Here is a 23,592-nt window from a genome sequence, read left to right on the forward strand (position 1 = left end):
TTTAGCTGAATAATAATTTAATAATTCAAATAGCAAAGAATTGAAAGACTAAAATAACCACAATATTGGTCCTTTATTTGGCCTCACAATGTTGTACGGTCGGCACATAACGGAAACAGAAGGTCTGTCTGGAGGCACACCATCACAGTAAAGTCAGACGAGGTTCAGGATCCACACTGAAACAACCCAGACAGGAGGAGGCGGCTGAGGGCTCCACCAATCAGAAAGCTTGGGACACGCTGAGCCCTTCTGATAGGATGAGAGTTAGTACATGACAGGTGAGTGTTGTTTTATTAGTTAATTCAATCATAATCCAATATCCTTTCTAAATCCAATCCTATTAGCGGTATATCATTTAATTAAACCACAACACCATGACCTTTGACCTGTGCCTCAGTTTTCCATCATGGATCTTTCCTGCAGTGCCCTATTCTCTGCCCCAACGAACAGTGAACACCAGAGGACGGGTTAGGTGGTCATGGAGGTCAGGCCCTTGACCACAGCTCCCCTTTAAATAAGGCTTAATTTCACTGGACTCAATTTAAATAGAGATAATATAAACAATAAACTAAACTAACTGAGGAGGCAGACGAGCAGTTCGTTAGCATGCTAGCGCATGTTTTAGCTGCATGTGCAAACTTGCTTTGGCCTCAAACCGTGAAGTCACCAGCACTCAGAACTAAACATTCACCTCCCAAACTAAAGAATGATTCAGACTTCCTCCTCAGGCGGTAGCTCCTCCTCCTCAGGATGGAGCTCCTCCTCCTCAGGGTGGAGCTCCTCCTCCTCAGGGTGGAGCTCCTTCTCCTCAGGCGGTAGGTCCTCCTCCTCCTCCTCCTCCTCCTCCTCCTCCTCAGGGTGGCGCGCGGCTGCAGCGCAGAAGGTGGAGGAAGCTGCTCCTGAAGGCTCCGTTGAACAGGGCATAGAGGGCGGGGTTAATGGCGCTGTTGACGTAGCAGAGCCAGTAGCCGGCGGCCCAGAGGGCATCGGGGACACACACCCGGCAGAGGGAGCCCACCACAGCCAGCACGTTGTAGGGCAGCCAGGTGGCGATGAACACCAGCAGGACGGCCAGCACCGCGTGGGTCACCCTCCGCTCCCGGCTCCTCCCCCGCCAGCGCGCCAGCGTCGAGCAGCTCCGGGACAGGCCTGGCCTCCAGGGAGGGGTGTCAGAGCCCGGGTCCCGCGGGGGCCGGCGTAGAGAGGAGGAGCTTCCGTCCTCCTGGGGTCTCCAGTCCGCGTGGCTCGGTCCCTCCGAGGGGGTCTTGGTCTGGGAGACCCCCGAGGCCAAGCCCCCCTGGAGGTGGGGGCCCGGCCGGGCGGCGGCCCGGGGGCGGGGCCTCACAGGGAGGCGGCTGCGGCTGGCGGCGGCGATGCGGCCGTACAGCGTCGCCATGACGACGGCGGGCAGGTAGAAGGAGAGCAGCGCGGTGCCCAGGGTGAGCGGGGCGCTGGCCAGCACCTGGATGTAGCAGCGGCCAGCCGGGACGGGCCGCCGTGCCGCCAGCGTCTGCCAGCACAGGATGGGCGGAGCCCACAGCAGGAGGGACAGCATCCAGGCGCCGGCCACCATCAGGCCGGCCCCGGCCCCGCTGCGCCGGGCGGGGTAGCTGAGTGGGCGCGTCACGCAGAAGTAGCGGTCCAGGCAGATGAGCAGCAGGCTGAGCACCGAGGCATTGCTCGCCACGTAGTCCAGCAGCAGCCACAGGTCGCACAGCAGGGGGCCCAGCGGCCAGCGGCCCCCCACCAGGTACACGCCGGCCAACGGCACCGAGGCCACGCCCACCATCAGGTCTGCTGCCGCCAGGCTGAGCACCAGGTAGTTGTGGACGGTCCGCAGGCGGTGGTGGAGGGCGACGGAGAGCAGCACCAGGGCGTTGCCCAGCACCGTCAGCAGGCTGAGGGAGGCGGTCGCCGTGACGATGGAGGCCGTCTGGGTGGTGCTGTAGGAGCAGGGGCACGAGCTATTGGAGCAGGAGCAGGAGCAGGCCAGGGTGGAGGTGTTGATGTCGTTCTCTGGCGCCGACCACATGATTCCTGTCCAAGGAAGAGCGTTTTCCTCAGTGACCAGCACCTCCACCCTAACCCCCCCCCAGAGCTACGCCCTAACGCCTCCACCCTAACCCCCCCCAGAGCTACGCCCTAACGCCTCCACCCTAACCCCCCCCAGAGCTACGCCCTAACCCCTCCACCCTAACCCCCCCCCCCCCCCCCCCCCAGAGCTACGCCCTAACGCCTCCACCCTAACCCCCCCCCCCCCAGAGCTACGCCCTAACCCCTCCACCCTAACCCCCCCCCCCCCCAGAGCTACGCCCTAACGCCTCCACCCTAACCCCCCCAGAGCTACGCCCTAATGCCTCTCCACAGACCTCATTGCACCGTCAGCCTCCACCAGTCCTGTGCTGTTGAAGGGGCCAGACGTCAGACCAAACATCTGAGTCCCATGAGCTGGCAGACTGGTCTGTTCCCAGGCTCTTACTGGTCTAGCACCATTACATAGAAAGTGAACGTGCTCAATGGCAAGGACTAAGATACTGAAAGCCTTCATTCAGAGGGTCAACAACTGTTTACAGAAATCCATAAATACAGAATAAAATATACAATTCAAACAATACAATTATAGAGAAATCTGATAGACATTTAAATATATATATTTATTTGAAGGCATATAATAAAACGAGGCAAATGAGTGAAATAAACAAATATATAAATAGCATCTTAAGATAATATGAAGTGTTAAAATACCAAAAGTACAGAGTAGAACAGCGTGACAAAGACCCGGTGTCTACAGCAGCAGTCTGAGGTCTCTGTGTTCCGTAGTAGAAGGAGTCACCTACCGTACCACCGCCCGCGTCTCCTCCCTCGTCCTGCTGGGCAGCTGAGAGCTGCTGAGAGCTGCTCCTCTACAGCCTCCTCCTCCTCAGGCTCCTCCCCTTCTACAGCCTCCTCCTCCTCAGGCTCCTCCCCTTCTACAGCCTCCTCCTCCTCCTCCTATACAGGCTCCTTCTCCTCAGCCTCCTCCTCCTCCTATACAGGCTCCTTCTCCTCAGGCTCCTCCCCTTCTACAGCCTCCACCTATACAGCCTCCTCCTCCTCCTCAGGCTCCTCCTCCACTACAGCCTCCTCCTCCTCCTCCTCAGGCTCCTCCTCAGGCGCCTCCTCCACTACAGCCTCCTCCTCCTCCTCCTCAGGCTCCTCCTCCTCAGGCTCCACCTCCACTACAGCCTCCTCCACTACAGCCTCCTCCTCCTCAGCCTCCTCCTCCCACGGGGCGGGAACGCTCTAGAGCTGGAGCAGATCCTATGTCAACCTGAAGGTCTCTGGTTCGAACCCCGGCTCCTCCTATCTGAGTAAGGAGATGCCCCTGAGCAAGGCAGCTCACCCTCACTGCTCCCGACCGGCTGGCTGTTACCCTGCGTGGCCGACACCATTGTCGCTGTGCATGCCTGTGTAAATGTATTTATGAATGGGTGAATCAGTGTGGAGCGGCCATAGGGCAGAAGAACGCTTACTAAATGCAGTCCATAAAGCACGTTCCAGATCAGGTCCTGGACCAGGTCTGTAGAAAGGTCTCAGGAAGGACACGGTGGTGCAGGATGAAGACCTAGAGGGTTCCGATCTGATGAACCACGGAGACAGAAGAGGGCGAGGTCAGCAGACTGTCAAAGCTCTTTAATCAGATCACAGAAAACAGGAGATTGAAGCATTTCAAAGTGACATTTGACATAATCAAAATATATCGGTTGGGCAGGCGGGGCTGCCCCGTAAAGGTGGTGCTGATGGTGTTACTGTACCATACACAGGTGGAGCTCTGACAGAAAGGCTTTTTAAAAGGTTCATTGGTCAAGTAATCAGGAAGAGCTCCCCCTCGCTGCAGGTCGACATTAAGAGCTTTTCTCAAACAGCTGCTGACCAAACGGAAAGTTCAAACTAAAATAAAGTCCAACATCATGGCTCCAACAAGGCGTGTCAACGACGCCTCACTCTGATAGGTCCTTTATACAAACACACGCGCACACACACACACACACACCTCAGCACCCACCCCCCTTAGCCTCGCAGCAACCAATCACAGACGACAAGCGCGTGTTCCTCCAGTGAGTCCAACTGACAGAAGACGGACCAGGTGGTCCGGGTCTCTTTGACCTCTGACCTCTCGCTCCCGACCACTCAACACACTTATTTACATACACACATTTAAAACACACAACCTATCTCTCTTAATATTTTAGTTACACACAACTACGACACGCAGAGCCCGGGAGTTCTAGAGGCTGTGATTCGCTGCTCCGTCCGGCCTTAAATAAACATGGTTGTATGGTTAGAGCGTCAGCCCAATAAAAGAAGAACACACACACACACGCACACACTGGGCCCCTGGCGGTGTGTATGTGTGTGGAGTAGGGCTTTGACTTTTGCCCAAAAATCGTATTCGAAGTTTGTTTGTTTATTAATATATATTCGACATTTATTATTGATATTTTGACCATTAAATCCCTTCAGTAAGACCTGGATTGGGCTTTGCGAGGTTTGTTTACTGGTGTTGCTATGGTTACCGGTCTTGCACGTTCCAACGGTTATTAGGTTTCTAATAAATCGCTGTCTAATCAATACTTCATTCACTGCCTCTTCCGTGGTCAATACAATATTATGAATGGACTGCGTCGGGTTGTCCGACGTCTCTCCCTCTTGGCCTGCCCATAACAGGTACGAGTATTAAGGGCTGCCTAATATTCGTTCGAATTTTGATTTATTTTTTGATATTCGAATTATATTCGAGTGACGAAGTTCGGGGTCAAAGCCCTAGTGTGGAGCGCAGCACACACACGGGGCCCTCGACGTTGTGGGGGCCCCTGGCGGTGTGTGTGTGTGTGTGTGTGTGTGTGTGTGTGTGTGTGTGTGTGTGTGTGTGTGTGTGTGTGTGTGTGTGTGTGTGTGTGTGTGTGTGTGTGTGTGTGTGTGTGTGTGTGTGTGTGTGTGTGTGTGTGTGTGTGTGTGTGTGTGTGTGTGTGGAGCAGCAGAATGATTGAGTTCCACAATAAAAGTCCCTTTAACCCCCGTGACCCCAGAGCGTCACATGATTGACTCTCGGCATTCACAACCACCACAAGGCCTCTCTCAGAACCCCCCAGCACTGACCGCCCCAGCACTGACCGCTGTTGGACCAGTGCACAGACTGCAGCACAGGCCGTCCAGGTCTCTGGCCCCTGGTGCAGGGAGGGACCAGAGAGAGCAGGACTCCATCCAGGTAGAAGATGTTTAATGTGGAATGCGTCGTCAGGCCGGGCGGTCCCGGGGGGATGGGGATGGGGGGAAAATCAAAGCAGCAACAGTCTTCTAGGAAGTAAGGCTTGGAGTGGCGAGGCGGCACCCAGATCCACTACCTGCCGTAGGGGTCTCCATGGGGGAACCCTCCACTAGCAAGGCTGCTCCCCGGGGTCTGGGGGGCCCCCACCCTGGGGGGGTCCACTCTGGGGGGCTCTACCCTGGGGGGGTCCACTCTGTACCCCCCACTGAGGTCTGCCCTGGGGGGGTCTACCCTGTAGTCCACTCTGGGGGGGTCCACCCTGGGGAGGACGGGGCTGTGGAAGGAGGAGGTCTCTGAAGAGAAGAGCAGAGAAGACGAAGGTGGAGCTGCCACAGAGGAGTCTTCTACCGGCTCACCGAGGAACACACGGTCCACGTCTCCAGGGAGAGGGGTCCGTCCTGCTGCTGAAGAACCAGGCTGAGGGGGCGGTCCTGCGGTGGAGGGGCCCGGGGCCTCTGGGTGGGGGGTCTGAACTGCGGTGGAGGGGCCCGGGGCCTCTGAGTGGGGGCTCTTTTCTGCGGTGGAGGGGCCCGGGGCCTCTGGGTAGGGGGTCTGTCCTGCGGTGGAGGGGCCCGGGGCCTCTGGGTGGGGGGTCTGAACTGCGGTGGAGGGGCCCGGGGCCTCTGAGTGGGGGCTCTGTCCTGCGGTGGAGGGGCCCGGGGCCTCTGGGTGGGGGCTCTGTCCTGCGGTGGAGAGGCCCGGGGCCTCTGGGTGGGGGCTCTGTCCTGCAGTGGAGGGGCCCGGGGCCTCTGGGTGGGGGCTCTGTCCTGCAGTGGAGGGGCCCGGGGCCTCTGGGTGGGGGCTCTGTCCTGCGGTGGAGGGGCCCGGGGCCTCTGGGTGGGGGGTCTGAACTGCGGTGGAGGGGCCCGGGGCCTCTGGGTGGGGGGTCTGTCCTGCGGTAGAGGGGCCCGGGGCCTCTGGGTGGGGGCTCTGTCCTGCGGTGGAGGGGCCCGGGGCCTCGGGGTGGGCGCTGGGTCTGGCCCCGGCAGCGGTCTGGGACCCCCGGTGGATGCGGTGGCTGACGATGATGTTGTTCCCGAAGCCCCCCATGGAGGCCATGGTTGTGCTCTGCTCGCGCTGGACAACCGCCGTCATGCCCCCCTCCGCGATCAGCCGGCGGATCCGGGCCAGAGCGTCCTCCCCCGAGCCCGTCTCGGAGCCCTCGGGGCCCGCTGGAACAGAGGATCACACACATGATATACACAAACACACACACACACACACACAACAGACACACACTTAAACAGACACACTTAAACAAACACTCACACACACTCACAATACATACATACATCCACTAAGAGACTAGTTACAAGGAGAGCAGAAACTAGTTACTAGTGGTACCAGGAGAGCAGAGACTAGTTCGCAGGAGAGCAGAGACTAGTTCGCAGGAGAGCAGAGACTAGTTCGCAGGAGAGCAGAGACTAGTTCGCAGGAGAGCAGAGACTAGTTAGCAGTAGTACCATTGAGGGTGTCAGTAGCTCCGCTGGTGCCTGCAGGTCCAGACCCTTCACCTGCAGGGAGAAGAAAACTATTTTACAAACTGTTCTACGGTCCTCAGCTTCTACATGTACTAAAAGTACCCGTCCTCAGGTTCTAGGGTACCTGCCGACCCAGTAAGTGTTTCTTGGTTCCGTCCAAGAGATGTTTCCCATATTCACCATTTCTACTGTTAAAACAGTCATACTGTACCTCATAGCAGAGATGGGAAAACACATTGATATGCTCGCTCTCTCCCAACACACTGATGTGCTCTCTCTCCCTCTCCCCAACACACAGAAGTGCTTTCTCTCCCTCTCCCCAACACACTGAAGTGCTCTCTCTCCCTCTCCCCAACACACTGATGTGCTCTCTCTCCCTCTCCCCAACACACTGAAGTGCTCTCTCTCCCTCTCCCCAACACACTGATGTGCTCTCTCTCCCTCTCCCCAACACACTGATGTGCTCTCTCTCCCTCTCCCCAACACACTGATGTGCTCTCTCTCCCTCTCCCCAACACATTGATGTGCTCTCTCCCTCACCAACACATTGAAACACACAAACACACACTAGGGCTTTGACTTTTGCCGAAAAAATCATATTCAAAGTGTTTATTAATATTTGAATATATTCAAATATTTATTAATAATATTTTGAACATTAAATGCCTTCAGTAAGACCTGGATTGGGCTTAGCGAGGTTTGTTTACCGCGTTGATATGGTAACCGGTCTTGCGTGTTCAAACGGTTTATAAGGTTTCTAATAAATCGCTGTCTAATCAATACTTCATTCACTGCCTCTTCCGTAGTCATTACAATATTATGAATAGACTGCGTCGGGTTCTCCGACATCTCTCCCTCTTGGCCTGCCCATAACAGGTTTGAATATTAAGGGCTGCCTAATATTCATTCGAATTTTGATTTATTTTCTGATATTCTAATTATATTCGATTAAGGAAGTTCGGAGTCAAAGCCCTAACACACACACACACACACACACGTTTAACCTCCATTATATACAGTCTATGTTAAGTCGCTCTAAGTTAAGTCGGTCTTTGTTAAGTCTATGTTAGGTCGTCTATGTTAGGTCGTCTATGTTAGGTCGTCTATGTTAGGTCGTCTATGTTAGGTCGTCTATGTTAGGTCGTCTATGTTAGGTCGTCTATGTTAGGTCGTCTATGTTAAGTCTGTCTGTCTTAAGTCTATGTTACGTCGCTCTGCGTTACGTCGCTCTGCGTTACGTCGCTCTGCGTTACGTCGCTCTGCGTTACGTCGCTCTGCGTTACGTCGCTCTGCGTTAAGTCTATGTTCAGTGTATTCCACTCACCTGTGGGTTCCCCCTGGGTGGAGGCGGTGGTGCTGAGCTGGGGTTCTGAGAGGTTGACCTCGGTCTGGGTCTCTGCGTTCTGCTGCTGGACCACTGGAGTCTGGGTTCCCTGTGATGTAACCGAGGGGGCGGGGTTTCTGGGCTGTAGACCAATGGCGTTCATCAGACCCATGTCCCGGTCCAATCTCCAGCCAGAACGGTTGGGCCTGGGAAGACGAGCAGAACTTTAACGCGGAGCAGGGAGGACCCCACCCAGAGGAGGACACTACCCAGAGAAGGACACCACTCAGTGTCTCCATCAGAGGACACCACCCAGAAGACACCACCCAGAGGAGGACACCCAGAGGACATGAAGGGAGGACATGGGTGGAGAAGGGCAACCATCAAGAATTGGAGCCATTTAGATAATCCCATCCAACCTTTACCCCGGCGCCCTCGCCCATCCAACGTAAAGGCCCGCCCAGCCAAAGTTTAGCCCCGCCCATCCAACAGTTCGCCCCGTCCATTCAAGGTTTAATCCCCGCCCATCCAAACTTTAGGCCCGCCTATCCAACATTCATTCCTGCCCATCCAACCTTTAGCCCGGCCCATCCAACAATAAACCCCGCCCATCCAACCTTTACCCCCGCCCATCCAACATGGCCGCTGGGTGAATGGGGGTCCCCTAAACCCCTCTGAGGTCATTACCCAGGTCTGTCGGCGCTGCGGGGGCGCCCAGACCCCCCGTTGTTGACGGAGAAGAGCGGCTCGCTGCTCATCTCCCCCGGACTCTCCCCATCGCTGCGGTAGAAGCTGGGGACCCAAACACATCAATACCAATAACAGATCACACACATCAATACAAATAACAGGAAACACCACAGGTCCATGCCCTCGTTAAAAGTGCTAACGACCCAAAAGGCTTCCTGTCTACAACGACCATTAAGGGAATGCGCCAATCTTGGCTCTAAGCTTTAGACGTCATCGGTCTGATTAGATCAGTTTTACCCTTTGAAGTCATCAGTGGGTTTCCATTGGTTAAGTCACCAGTAATACTCAGTAATATGTTTTATAATTTTCAGGCTCTTTAGAGAACAGCGGCTGTAGCAGCAGACACTCACACAGGCCGGCAGATGACCAGGTCCCCCTTGTTGGTCCCGTAGGCCAGGCCCAGGCCGGGGTCCGGCAGCCAGCGTGCCGAGTTGATGCTGACGTGGCGCCGCTGGTCCGGGGCCATGGGGTACACCACGTTGAAGACCATCTGGACACAGGACCACACGTTAGTCATGGGATTCACATCGCTGACACAGGACCACACGTTATTCATGGGCTACACCACGTTGAACACAGGGCCACAGCGTTAGTCATGGGGTACACCACGTTGAACACAGGGCCACAGCGTTAGTCATGGGGTACACCACGTTGAACACAGGGCCACAGCGTTAGTCATGGGGTACACAACGTTGAACACAGGGCCACAGCGTTAGTCATGGTGTACACCACGTCGTCAAGGACCACATAGTCCACTGGGCGGGGCGCTCCCTGCAATGGATGGGCAGTCCTGTGCGGAGTCGGGCTAATCTAATGGACTCCGGTAAACATTATGAATGGATGCTTGAAGGGCTGTCAGCTCCATCAGGGTGATTACGTTTGTCAGGAGTCGTTGGAAGCTGTGTGTGTGTGTGTGTGTGTGTGTGTGTGTGTGTGTGTGTGTGTGTGTGTGTGTGTGTGTGTGTGTGTGTGTGTGTGTGTGTGTGTGTGTGTGTGTGTGTGTGTGTGTGTGTGTGTGTGTGTGTGTGTGTGTGTGTGTGTGTGTGTTTAGAGGTACACCCAGGTGCTCCAGGGTTGGGGGTACTCACCCGGACAGAGGTCTCCCCCCCATGGGGCTGCTGCAGGCGGAATACCTGGGCCACCATGTGGTCGGTGGAGGGGTGCAGCAGGATCCTGCGGGAGGCCAGCCCCACCATGACGTAGCAGCCCATGGGGGACAGGCTGACCGAGATGGCGTTGGGACCTGGAGTAGGAGACACAGTCGTTAGTCGAGGCACATCTTCATCGATACATAGATCCACCTTCATGGAACCACCTCCATGGATATATAGACACAACTTCATAGATCCACCTTGGTAGATCCACCTTCATAGATCCACCTTCATACTTCCTGAGACTAAAGTGCACGTTCTCTGTCAGACTTAGTCATGTATTCTCAAAACTAATAAAAAGGAGCTAGAGAGTAAGGTAGTGACTATTTGGAGGAGCAGCGTACCGAATCTCTTGGAGTAGAGCATCTCCCCCAGGTTGTGAGGAGCCAGGGAGTAGACGGCCAGGATGCCCTCGTCGGGGAAGCCCCGCTGGCTGCTGGGGATGAAGACCGCCAGCAGCTGGCCGTCCGCCGAGATGTCGCAGCTCGCGTCGTTGTAGATCTTACAGTTTGGCACCAGGACGTTGACCGTGGCTAGAGGGACGGACACAGGGTGAGCGTTAGCTAGAGGGGCTGCACCCAGCCCCCAGAGGGGCTGCATTCACCCCCCAGAAGGGCTCATCCCTAGGTTCTACTGGTCCGGTCTAGGTAAACCCCATGCAGCACCTCATCCCTAGGTTCTACTGGTCCGGTCTAGGTAAACCCCATGCAGTGCCTCATCCCTAGGTTCTACTGGTCCGGTCTAGGTACCGTTGCTGATCTCCGGGAGGTCGAACTTGGTGAAGTCCCACCACTGCAGTCGGTACGTGGTGTTGGCGATGTTGCTGGCCACCGCAGACTGCCCGTCTCCGATGGAGGCCCCTGGAAAAAGAAACAAGAGCCCTGCAGTAAGAAACCAGACACAAGACCCCAGGAGAACCAGGGGCCCCCAGGAGAACCAGGGAGCCCAGGAGAACCAGGGACCCAGGGGAACCAGGGCCCCCCCCCCCGAGAGAACCAGGGAACCCCAGGAGAACCAGGGACCCCCAGGAGAACCAGGGACCCCCAGGAGAACCAGGGGCCCCCAGGAGAGCCAGGGGCCCACAGGAGAAGGGCTTGCTCTGGCTGAACTTGCCTGCTAACACTCTGTTGACGGAGGAGTGGGTTGCCAGGCCGGGCTGACCCCTCTCGTGGAAGATCCCGGCGTAGGGCAGGTACTCCGGCAAGAGGAACCGCCTGCAACACACGGAGGAACACGTCAAGGAACAACCGTCCAAAGACTGCTGAGCTGAATCCAACCCAGGAGCCTCTCTGCACTGGGGCTCCCTGAGGGGGGAGGGATGGGGGGTTATGGGGGGCGTGTGTGGTGATGGTTAAAGGTGAAGTGTGTGGTGATGGGGGGGGGGTTAAGGGGGGCTTGTGTAGTGATGGGGGGGGGCTAAGGGGGGCTTGTGGAGTTACGGGGGAGGTTTAGGGGGGGCGTGGTTAAGGGGGGGGTTAAAGGTCAAGTGTTTGGTGACGGGGGGGGGATGGGGGGTGGTTAAGGGGGGCGTGTTTAGTGACAGGAGGGGTTAAGGGGGCTGTGGTTAAGGGGGGGTTAAAGGTGAAGTGTGTGGTGACGGGGGCGGATGGGGGTGGTTAAGGGGGGCGTGTTTAGTGACAGGAGGGGTTAAGGGGGCCGTGGTTAAGGGGGGGTTAAAGGTGAAGTGTGTGGTGACGGGGGCGGATTGGGGGGTGGTTAAGGGGGGCGTGTGTAGTGACGGGGAGGGTTAAGGGGGGCGTGGTTAAGGGGGGGCTAAGGGGGGCATGTGTAGTGATGGGGGGGCGTGTGTAGTGATGGGGGGGCTAAGGGGGGCGTGTGTAGTGATGGGGGGGCTAAGGGGGGCGTGTGTAGTGATGGGGGGCTAAGGGGGGCATGTGTAGTGATGGGGGGGCGTGTGTAGTGATGGGGGGGCGTGTGTAGTGATGGGGGGGTTAAAGGTGAAGTGTGTGGTGATGGGGGGGTTTAGGGGGGGGTTAAAGGTGAAGTGTGTGGTGATGGGGGAGTTAAAGGTGAAGTGTGTGGTGATGGGGGGGTTTAGGGGGGGGTTAAAGGTGAAGTGTGTGGTGATGGGGGAGTTAAAGGTGAAGTGTGTGGTGATGGGGGGGTTAAAGGTGAAGTGTGGTGATGGGGGGGGTTTAGGGGGGGGGTTAAAGGTGAAGTGTGTGGTGATGGGGGGGTTTAGGGGGGGGTTAAAGGTGAAGTGTGTGGTGATGGGGGGGGTTTAGGGGGGGGTTAAAGGTGAAGTGTGTGGTGATGGGGGGGGTTTAAAGGTGAAGTGTGTGGTGATGGGGGGGTTAAGGGTGGTGATGGGGTGCCTGGGAGAGGTGAGGACCTGAGGACCCACCTGGGGACGAAGCGGCCCAGAGAGGGGGCAGACATGCGGGCGTTGCGGGGGGTCCGGTGTCTGGCCCGCTCGCTGTTATCACTGGAGACAACACAACATACTTAGGACTAGACACAAGACGCACTGTAGGACTACACACCACACACTACACGCTTCAGGACTCATTTATAACACGACTACTGTAAACCACAACAGGCTTCAGGACTAATGTACAACAGGCTTCAGACTACTGTAAAACACAATAGGCTCAGGACTAATGTGAAGCTCTGGGCCTCATTTCCCGATAACGATGGATCCACGCCCGTACGATCATTCTCACGATGGATCTTGCAAACCTTCGTGAATTTCTTTGGAGCGTTTCCCGAAACTCCTCTTAACATGAACTGCGCTAACGAGGTTCGTAGGATTGTAACTGTCTACTGACACAGTGCTGAAATGGGCTCCGTAGGAGGGGGAGACGCAGGAATGTCGCAGGAAAATGGGGTTACAAAGGGTTAAAATATCTCCCAATCAAGGCCAACAACAGAGTAGCCTACGAAAAGAATAGACTGCAATAATATGAATGCTAAAGATATTAAAACACAATTGATTAGGCCTAGACCGACATATACAGTATAGCTAATAACTAATCAGTCCTAATCGTGAATGCACGGTGTGTAATTTTTTCACAGCATTTTTCCCTCCTGAAATAATTCCATATTACAGAAATCTAAAATAGCTTGTGTGACAACTACATTAATGTTAATGTGCTGATTTCTGAAACATGCTTAATCATAGACTACTGTTAGATTTAAACAGCAAGACAGAGACATGTTAGAAGTCAACAACATAATGTAATGCAGCAATTTATATTCCAAAAATACATGCGCAGCCGAAATGTACCGATCAGACGCCACGTCACAAGGCAACACTCTCACAAGGCATATAATAAAATCTAATGATTCCATTGCTCTTGTGTGGGAGGTCGCTTTCGAGCTGCACTTGCTGTCTCCCCTATGATTTTAATTCAACCATTGTTGTTAAAATGTCCTCATATTGATCAATGACAGAAGACATGAATCATTCTGAGACCAGCAAGTTTGAGAATTTTGGAGTGTTTTTTTGTTGCGATTGTTTGCCATAAAGCACAGTAGGCACTGGGGTGAGGCTGTGATGAAGTTCATTAATAATTGGACTGTGTCTAGACAGTAACAAACATCCCTGACAGTGCACAAAGGCAAAGTTGAGAGTGTGGTTTCTGTAGTGAACGTAGACTGCTGCGGGAAACTGTGCTGCGATGCGTGCCTGAACGCCGCTCGCTTCTTTACTCAGTGCGTTCAGGATTAGGACTGCATGTCGGCCTAGGCCTAATCAATTGTGTTTTAATATCTTTAGCATTCATATTATTGCAGTCTATTCTTTTCGTTGGCTACTCTGCTGTTGGCCTTGATGGAGTTATTTTAACCATTTGTATCCCCATTTTCCTGCGCCATTCCCGTGTCTCCCCCTCCTACGGAGCCCATTTCAGCACTGTGTCAGTAGACAGTGCTGAAACAGACATCATGAGAATGATCGTACGAGCGTGGATCCAAACGGGGCCCAGGTCTACTGTAAAGTACAACTGCTTCAGGACTACTGTCAAACACAACAGGCTTCAGGACTAATGTAAAACAGGATCAGAACTAATGCAAAACACAACAGGCTTCAGGACTAATGTATAACAGGCTCAGGACTACTGTATAACACAACAGGCTTCAGGACTAATGTAAAACAGGCTCAGGACTAATGTATAACACAACAGGCTTCAGGACTAATGTAAAACAGGCTCAGGACTAATGTATAACACAACAGGCTTCAGGACTAATGTAAAACAGGCTCAGGACTAAATGTATAACACAACAGGCTTCAGGACTAATGTATAACAGGCTCAGGACTAATGTATAACACAACAGGCTTCAGGACTAATGTAAAACAGGCTCAGGACTAATGTATAACACAACAGGCTTCATGATTAATGTAAAACAGGCTCAGGACTAATGTATAACACAACAGGCTTCAGGACTAATGTAAAACAGGCTCGGGACTAATGTATAACACAACAGGCTTCAGGACTAATGTATAACAGGCTCAGGACTAATGTATAACACAACAGGCTTCAGGACTAATGTAAAACAGGCTCAGGACTAATGTATAACACAACCACCACTCACTCCAGCTCCTCAAAGTCCACGTCGCTGTTGTCCATGGCGGCGGCGGGCGTGGTGACGGGGCTGTCCGACGAGGAGGACAGGGTGCGCAGGCGGTTGGGAGGGTAGCGCAGCGAGCGCTGGCGGATGCTGTCCCTCCTGGACAGGTACTGGATCATCCTCTGGGCGTAGTAGGCTGCAGGGGAGAGTCTGAGCACAGCGGCACACCGGGTCAGAGGCACTCAAACACGCATGGCAGAAAGAGTTCAGAGTACTGGAACGAGGGATAGCAGATGGTCTAGAGGTCTATAGGTGTAGCGGTGCAGGAGGTGGAGCGGTGCAGGAGGTGGAGCGGTACCTTGCTGGGTCGGGGTAGATGGGGTGGTCTCGGGACCCGGCCATATCGTAGCGGGAAAGGGACAGCCAGGAGGACTCCAGCAGCCTCCTGTATTCAACACAAACCAACACTCAGTAATCCCTCCAGTCAGAGGCGGGGGAGGGGAGGCAGACAGGGGACCCTACTAGGGTTGTGAATGGTTACAAAATTTTTTTTGTAAATGGTTACACAACCCCCTTTTTTTTTTTTTTTTCGTGTACACGGTTAACCGTTTTTTTTATCAATGATTTTTTTATTTATTTTTAAAGTGGACTGCAGTCGTGCTATAGTGGGATTATTGGTTTATCGACAAGGCGGATGCGCGAGCAGAATGACGCAAAAAGAAAATTTGTTTGACCGGTTGCCATGGTTATCTCCGTGTGGTTCATTTGCAGTTGCGTGTGTTAATTAGGATGTTGTCAGCTTACTGTTACATTAAACTGTAATCAGAAAACGCGGTTATACGCTAGACCCTAGAGTATCTGTGGTATAAAGGCTGGGACGAATTTCGAATTATAAATATGTAAACTTCTTGTTGAAAGTATGGACCGTCCCGAATCCCATTGAAACAATGGCGCCGTGATTATTATAATTTTTTTTGGTTTTCGTTTACTGATTTTTCCTAAACGGTTATGATTTACTAACCGGTCACACGTGTACACGTGTACCCGTGCACATCCCTAGTCCCTACCTCCGCAGGGAGTCCTCGTCGGGGGGCTCCACCGGCATCTCCTGGGCCATGGGGTCGGGCTGCTCGGGGGGGCGCCGCGCCCCCGCCTGCCGGTACACGCGCTCCCAGCCCAGGCTCTCCTGGTTGTACACCAGGTTGACCTCCGGGCTACTGGGGGCGGGACTGCCGGGGTAAGTCACGCCCACACCTCCCCCGGCTCCTCCGGAGGGCAGGGGCTCGTTACCCAGGGCGGGGCCCCTCCTGTCGTGGGCCGGCTCCTCCGGCCCCCTCTGGCCCTCCTCGTGGGACCAAAGGGGGGCGGCGGCGGGCGGGGGGTCCCCGGCGGCGGTGGAGGAGGTCTGGGCGGTGCGCTCCCAGCGCTGGGAGTCCTGGTTGAAGGTCAGCAGGTTGTGGCACGCCCGGCAGCGGTTCAGGTGGGCGCGGGACCCCGAGGGCCGGCCCCCCGAGGGCCCGGGGGGGTGGAGGTGGGTGCGGGCGGGGGGGCGCGTCCCGGAGAGGGGCGGGGGGTGGAGGTGTGTGCGTGCGGAGGGCCGGCTGCCTGAGGCGCCGGGGGGGAGGAGGCAGCCCTCGGGGGTGGGGGCGGAGGACGGGGGCGGGGTCGGGGGCTGGTAGTGGATGATAGTGGGGTGGGCGGGGGCCCCGGACGTCCCCGCCCGGTCCGGCTCCATGTTGTTGTTGAGCAGCTCCTGGCCGGGCTCCTGGGGGCCGGGGGCTCCGCCCACCCCGGGGGCTTCGGGGTCCTGGCCGCGGTCGAACTCCATAAAGTAGCGGCTCAGGTTGCACTGCAGCACGTTGCGGAACGCCGCCGAGTTGCCCCGCCCCCCGTCCCAGAAGGGGTGGTGCCCCCCGCTGGTCCCGGCCCCGCCCCCCCGGCCCAGGGAGGCCCCAGGGCCCGGCTCCGACCCGCGGGCCTGGGAGCCCCGTCCCTCGGTGGCGGAGGTGTAGACGGGCGCCTGGGAGGAGGAGTCCTGCTGCCGGACCACCGACACCGGGGAGGAGAGGGAGGAGTCGTGCTGACGGAGCACCGACAGCAGGCTGACGGAGGAGGAGCAGCTGGTGCGGGGGGGCAGCATGCCCGCGGACAGCCCCCCCGCGCCGCTCAGGGGGCGGGGCCAGCCGGCAAGCCGGGCGGAGGGGTGGGGCTCCAGCAGCTGGCTGGCGGGGGGGCTCGGGGGCGGGGCGTGCTGCAGGGAGGCGGGGTTATAGTAGACGGAGGTGAAGGCGGAGGGGCGCTCCGACGGGGGGCGGGGCTCCGTGCGGGCGGAGGAGAAGGAGGAGGCGGGGAGGGGGGGGTCCGCCACCAGGCGGGGGTCAGAGGGGATCCCGGGAGGGATGTCCGGTCCAAGGGAGGAGCTATGATTGGCCGAGCAACGGGAGCACAGACAGACCATTCCAAGGTGCTGGGTGCAGCCCGGGTAGGCCTGGCCATGGAGGGGGTCCGGGAACTGCATCCCGGGGGGCACGCCCGGAGGGTCCCCCAGGGAGGGCCCGGGGTCCCCCCCGCCCCGTGGCGCCTCACCCCCCTGGCCCGGCGAGGTGCGGGACGACAGGATGTGGAGGAAGTTGTGCAGGATGGGGGTCCGGCGCACGGGCTGGGAGGGCAGGAAGGAGCGCTGGCGGAACAGCGGCATCTCCACGCTGTCCATCGGGACCTCCGCGTCCTCCTCGCTCTGACACGGGGAACACACACACGCACACCGTTATACACCACACACACACCAACGGGACCTCTTCGCTCTGACACAGGGTACACAACGTTACACGTGCACACGCACGCCTTCTCTACTGGCCCCTGGGGGTCCTCACCTGCTGGTTGGAGGGGTTCACGATGGCCGTCAGCAGGTTGTGTCCCAGGGGGTCGAACCTCACCAGCCTGGAACAGAGACACGGGTTATCACGGCCTCTCACTCCTTAATTCAGCCATTCATACACACATCAGCTCACTGATGTTCAGGTGCTGCTGAGCATAGAGTTGGGGGGGGGGGGGGGGGGGGGGGGGGGTGATCAATCCAGAGACCCCAGCCTGTCGGGGTGTGGACCCTCTCACTGTTTAGGGGTGGGTCCACACTGAGGACCCCCCCAGCAGCGCCTCCTCCCTTGTGTGTCTGCTAATGGTCCCACCTGACTCTCTCTGTGTCGCTGGCGGTCTTGACCACGGCGAAGGGTTCCGGCCGGCTCCAGTCCCAGAAGTGCAGCTCGTTGTTGGTGGCGATGAGCAGCAGCTGGGCGGTGGGATGGAAGGCCAGCGAGGCGATGGCCACGTTGCTGTCCGTGAACCAGCTCTCACTGCCGCCCTGCAGGTACAAAGCGCCACGTCATATGGCCACGCCCGAACAACGCTGAGGCTACAGTGCTAGCCGCTGATACACTTCACTATGAAGGCTGATGCTACTTCAATAGCCTCAGTACAATACCACAACCATGTAGGCTAATGTGAGCCACGTAGAACGAGGAGTAGGGCAGGGTTACCATAGTAGCCCATACAAAATAACATAAATATACAAATACCGAACTTCTAGACAGTAATGTCAGCAGGTGCTAGTACTCACATGCAGGTCCCAGATGCGTACTTCCCCGTCCAGACAGCCCGAGGCCACCAGGCCGGGGATGGAGGGGTGAAAGGTCACGCACCAGGGGGTCCGGCGGTGCCCAACAAGCGAGTGGAGGCACTTCCCCGTCTTCACCTCCGTGATGTAGATGTTGTGGTTGACGTGGGTGGAGGCCATGAGGGTGCTGGGGGACAACAGCTGTTAGACCCGACTAGAGGAGCCCAGCACTAGACTAGAGGAGCCCAGCACTAGACTAGAGGAGCCCAGCACTAGACTAGAGGAGCCCAGCACTAGACTAGACTAGAGGAGCCCAGCACTAGACTAGACTAGAGGAGCCCAGCACTAGACTAGAGGAGCCCAGCACTAGACTAGAGGAGCCCAGCACTAGACTAGACTAGAGGAGCCCAGCACTAGACTAGACTAGAGGAGCCCAGCACTAGACTAGACTAGAGGAGCCCAGCACTAGACTAGACTAGAGGAGCCCAGCACTAGACTAGAGGAGCCCAGCACTAGACTAGACTAGAGGAGCCCAGCACTAGACTAGACTAGAGGAGCCCAGCACTAGACTAGACTAGAGGAGCCCAGCACTAGACTAGACTAGAGGAGCCCAGCACTAGACTAGACTAGAGGAGCCCAGCACTAGACTAGACTAGAGGAGCCCAGCACTAGACTAGAGGAGCCCAGCACTAGACTAGAGGAGCCCAGCACTAGACTAGAGGAGCCCAGCACTAGACTAGACTAGAGGAGCCAAGCACTAGACTAGAGGAGCTCAGCATTAGACTAGACTAGAGGAGCCCAGCATTAGACTAGACTAGAGGAGCCCAGCACTAGACTAGCAGAGCCCAGCACTTGACTAGAGGAGCCAAGCACTAGACTAGAGGAGCCCAGCACGAGACTAGAGGAGCCAAGCACAAGACTAGACTAGAGGAGCCCAACACTAGACTAGAGGAGCCCAGCACACATCTGACACTAGTATTAGAAATACCATCGGGTTCAATTACACATTTTAATGAACAACAATAGAGAGTAACAGTGACCGCTCCCTTTTTGAACAGCTCTGGTTCCGGAAGTAAATTTCCCATTAATCTTCCCCATTGACTTTTCGGAAATTCGTATGTAAAAAGAGTTTTAGGCCTGGAACCAAGTCAATCGTTCGTCTTGGTAGTCGTGACTATAAAACATTTGATTCTGGGCACAAAAAAAAAAGGAAAACTGAAGAAAAGGCAAGGGTAGAAAACTTTGTACATTACGTTTGTGAACGAGTGGAGGAACTACTCATCCCATGAACCATTGCGGAGTGCAGACCTTTTCGCAATGGTTCCAACACAATAGCTTAGCGCGTTTCTTGCCTCTTATAACCTTGTCATCATTATATTGTATATTGTTAATACAAGTTGTGCCATATATTCTGTGTGTGTGGGTATGTATAGTGTTTCGTATAGTGCATAGCGTTGTCATCGACATGGTACATCTCTTCGTTGCTTACTGCAGTCACGTGTAATAACGTTGATCGTTTTTAATACATGTGAATTCAGTGTCGTATTCCAGTTACTTATTCATTCAACATTATGCATTACTATGCTTTTATAGTACCAATATTACTAAAAAAGCACTGCTAGTGCTACATCATATATTATTTTATTTTATTTTTATCATATATTCTATGTCAACATATTTTTCAACATGTATACTATACAAAAAAAAAAAGTTGACAGAATATATGAGGAAATTAGCTATAATAGCTTATTTCCTCTCCAACTCTAACCACAACTCTTTTCCTTAATCATGATAGAGTTCAGTAGAAGTTGCAGTCCTCCACAACTTGACGAGTGCGGGTAAATGTTTCCATGGTAACAGCGAGCTCCACCAATCAAAGACGTTGTGTAACAGGATTAAGTATAGTTGTTACAATGACATTGCGAATAAATAGTGTTTCCTAAAAACTAAATGTTGCCCATTTAACTTGTGGTTTGTGCAGGAGCATAAACCATAGATTCACAATATATCGTCGTGTGGTAGGAACTTTACGGCTTTTAATCAAAACCCATGTGGGAGAAAATGCATGTGATTTTTACTTCCGGATCTATACTGTTACGCTCTGTTTAGACGTACATGATACGCATATTATTTATATTGAGAAATGCTGATGCAACGTAGAGCTCACAATCAAACAGAGCTCACAGACGTAGAGTTAAAGCGGTAGAACCGTAGAGCCTCACCGGTCGGGGCTGAAGGCCAACAGGAACGTTGATCGAGGGCTGTCTGGCAGCTCCACTTTCTGTTATACAAAAACACAAAAAACGTCTGTTAACACACACACACAACCTTCCAGTTAACACACACACAAACACAACCTTCCAGTTAACACACACACACACACACACACACACACACACACACACACACACACACACACACACACACACACACACACACACACACACACACACACACACACACACACACACACACACACACACACACACAACCTTCCAGGGAATACAGACACACAACCTTCCAGTTACACAAGGTATTTCTGAGTGAGCGTTTCCTACTGGTTCTATCCTAGTGACCGTTGCCTACTGGTTCTGTTGCCTACTGGTTCTGTTACCTCCTGGTTCTGTTACCTCCTGGTTCTCTCCCTAGTGAGCGTTACCTCCTGGTTCTGTTACCTCCTGGTCCTGTTACCTCCTGGTCCTGTTACCTCCTGGTCCTGTTACCTCCTGGTCCTGTTACCTCCTGGTCCTGTTACCTCCTGGTCCTGTTGCCTACTGGTCCTGTTGCCTACTGGTCCTGTTGCCTACTGGTCCAGTTGCCTACTGGTCCAGTTGCCTACTGGTCCAGTTCCCTACTGGTCCTGTTGCCTACTGGTCACCCCCTAGTGAGTGTTACCTACTGGTCTGTTACCGACTGATTTGTTACCTTCTGGTCTGTTACCGACTTGTTCTCTCCCTAGTGAGCGTTACCTACTGTTCTGTTACAGACTGGTCTGTTACCCACTGGTCTGGTACCGACTGGTTCTCTCCCAGTGAGCGTTACCTGGCTCTGCCATTTCATCCAGCGCAGCTTCTCCTCCACCAGCTGCTGAAGGAGGCGCTGGGAGCTGAGGTTGGAGGAGCCGCGCTCCCGGCTGGACAGGATGCGGACCGAGTTCCTGTGGTAGGACGCCATTCTACAGTGGGCTGGGGAACCACCTCAGAGCGCCCTCACTGCTGCCAGGCAACACCTAGACTGGGAGGAGGAGCAGGGAGATCAGAACCCCATCAACCCCAGATCACCTGGAGACGTCACACCAGTGGGCTGGACTGGTTCCCCTCATGACCTCACTCCAGGCCCCTGGATTCTACCGATACAATATGACAAGGCAATACCTCCAGATCTGTGAGTCCTGATGTTCAAGAAAGGAGCAATTCTGAACAATTTTGCAGTACCAATTTCTCTCCTCTGCGAATGTCATCATCTTGTCCTGTACCGTTATATACGGTAGAATTGAATAATTGACATTTCACAGTTTAACTAATATTACTAATCCAATAAAGAACATCCTTCTCGTTTTAAATATTGGCCATACAAGGTGTAACCAACTTCATGTCTCCACTATAAGCCAGACTGCAGAGTGTGTCGAAGTCTATTTTAAGAAGAAGTGATTAGACCCAGTAAGCCTGGCCTTTATCAAACATTAGAAAGACATACAACATCTAAAGCATCTTAGGGGGACGCTTGGTGCACTATAAACCTTGTATGGGGGTTTTAACTCCCAGTATAACATGCATCTCTCAGAACAGAATCAAACCAGTCCAGCATTAGTGTGAAGTTGCAGAATGCAGATAAGAGTTCATTAAGATCAGACCCGCTGCTTTACACCACATCCATATTAGAACACTTATACCAGTATACAAATATCCAGTATAAACCTTACACCAGTACTCACATCCCAGTATAACCTTTACACCAGTACACACATCCCAGTATAACCCTTACACCAGTACACACATCCCAGTATAACCCTTACACCAGTACAAACATCCCAGTATAGCCCTTACACCAGTACACCCATCCCTAGTATAATACTGACACCAGTACACCCATCCTAGCATAACCCTTACCCTGGTACACCCCTAGTATATCCCTTACACCAGTACACCCATCCTAGTATAACCCTTACACCAGTACACACATCAGTGTATAACCCTTACACTAGTACATATATCCCAGTATAACCCTTACACAATTACATATATCCCAGTATAACCCTTACACCATGACATACATCCCAGTATAACCCTACACCAACGTTAAACGCAGCGTCGGCCCACTAGCCTCAACTGGAACCCCGAGAAGAACTTCATTAAAACACAACACACACACCACGGATACACAGACTACACACAACCTACACGTAGGGTACCCATGACGTCCGTCGGACGGACGGTCACATCGCGCGGTGTTACCTTTCTTTCGCCCGTCTTTTAACGATCATTTCCATCCCAGGAACGGATCCACCCAGCAGCGGTTAGCGGTAGCCTTGCTAGCTATAGCTAGGCTAGCTGTAGCTGTTAGCTCCAGCTCTGCTTCGTCCAAACGAAGGAAATGGAGCTTCAATCAAATCATAAAACCCGAGCATCGACGTCGGTAGTGTGTGTCTCAGCTACTGCCCGCCGGTCAACATCCCGATAGTATCCATCGTGCCTCTCAAAGCGCTGGAAAGAAAATATCGCCGAGTGCTACGAGGCTAATGGCTAGCGTGTGTAGCCGTGAGAGGAAACACTGGAGACAGGCAAGCTAGCGGAGCGCAGAGCCATTTGAGACAGGCGAGATAGAGGAGGGCAGAGCCACTGGAGATAAAGGACAGAGCCACTGGAGACAGGCAAGGTAGAGGAGCGCAGAGCCACTGGAGACAGGCGAGATCGAGGAGGTAAGAGCCACTGGAGATAAAGGACAGAGCCACTGGAGACAGGCAAGATATAGGAGGGCAGAGCCACTGGAGACAGCCGAGTTAGAGAAGGACGGAGCCGCCAATTCTAGAGCGGCTGCTGTCACATCTTGGACATTATACTCAGGGCCGTTTCAAGGAATTTGGGGGGCCCAAGCAAAACGGACATGGGGGGCCGGCTCCCCCTCAGGAACCACAGCATAGCCATACAGTCTAAGTTCACCCACACTTTATATAAATAAAAAATGTTTGGCATCCCAAGCCAATGTTATACATTGACCTACTTGTAGCTTAACATGGCATTTAAGCATTCTGCTTTTTGAGAATTAGACAGACGCACCTGGCGTGCATGAATACAACTAGACATGAATATTCCAGTCTGCTTTGATGGACGGAAATTATCGTGTGGTTTTCCTAACACCCATTTGGTAAATAGATTATCACGGTGGAATAGTTAGTATAGCAGAGATACTATGCCACTTTCATCAAAACCTATTAC

At 54.2% G+C, this 23,592-nt stretch overlaps 2 protein-coding genes across 2 annotated transcripts; both read right to left on the minus strand.

Annotated features, from left to right (window-relative positions):
• Nucleotides 1-839: 839 nt before the first annotated feature.
• On the minus strand, nt 840-5,934 carry LOC130389128 (muscarinic acetylcholine receptor M4-like). The gene is made up of 3 exons (XM_056598798.1): nt 5,155-5,934; nt 3,513-3,619; nt 840-2,037 (listed from the first exon to the last, which is right to left on the minus strand). Exon 3 carries the CDS (start codon nt 2,030-2,032, stop codon nt 854-856), a length of 1,179 nt encoding a protein of 392 aa, XP_056454773.1. The 5' UTR covers nt 2,033-2,037; nt 3,513-3,619; nt 5,155-5,934; the 3' UTR covers nt 840-853.
• On the minus strand, nt 5,381-23,189 carry ambra1b (autophagy/beclin-1 regulator 1b). Its single transcript, XM_056598799.1, has 20 exons — nt 22,612-23,189; nt 21,200-21,391; nt 20,380-20,438; nt 18,161-18,344; nt 17,733-17,905; nt 17,418-17,484; nt 16,162-17,281; nt 15,612-16,041; nt 14,903-14,989; nt 14,569-14,754; nt 12,380-12,460; nt 11,128-11,228; nt 10,764-10,874; nt 10,359-10,547; nt 9,952-10,106; nt 9,214-9,353; nt 8,801-8,905; nt 8,114-8,319; nt 6,772-6,822; nt 5,381-6,480 (listed from the first exon to the last, which is right to left on the minus strand). Exons 2-20 carry the CDS (start codon nt 21,329-21,331, stop codon nt 5,381-5,383), a joined length of 4,677 nt encoding a protein of 1,558 aa, XP_056454774.1. The 5' UTR covers nt 21,332-21,391; nt 22,612-23,189.
• Nucleotides 23,190-23,592: the final 403 nt, after the last annotated feature.

This window comes from Gadus chalcogrammus, chromosome 9 (genome assembly GCF_026213295.1).
Source record: "Gadus chalcogrammus isolate NIFS_2021 chromosome 9, NIFS_Gcha_1.0, whole genome shotgun sequence".
In the NCBI taxonomy this organism is placed as follows: domain Eukaryota; kingdom Metazoa; phylum Chordata; class Actinopteri; order Gadiformes; family Gadidae; genus Gadus; species Gadus chalcogrammus.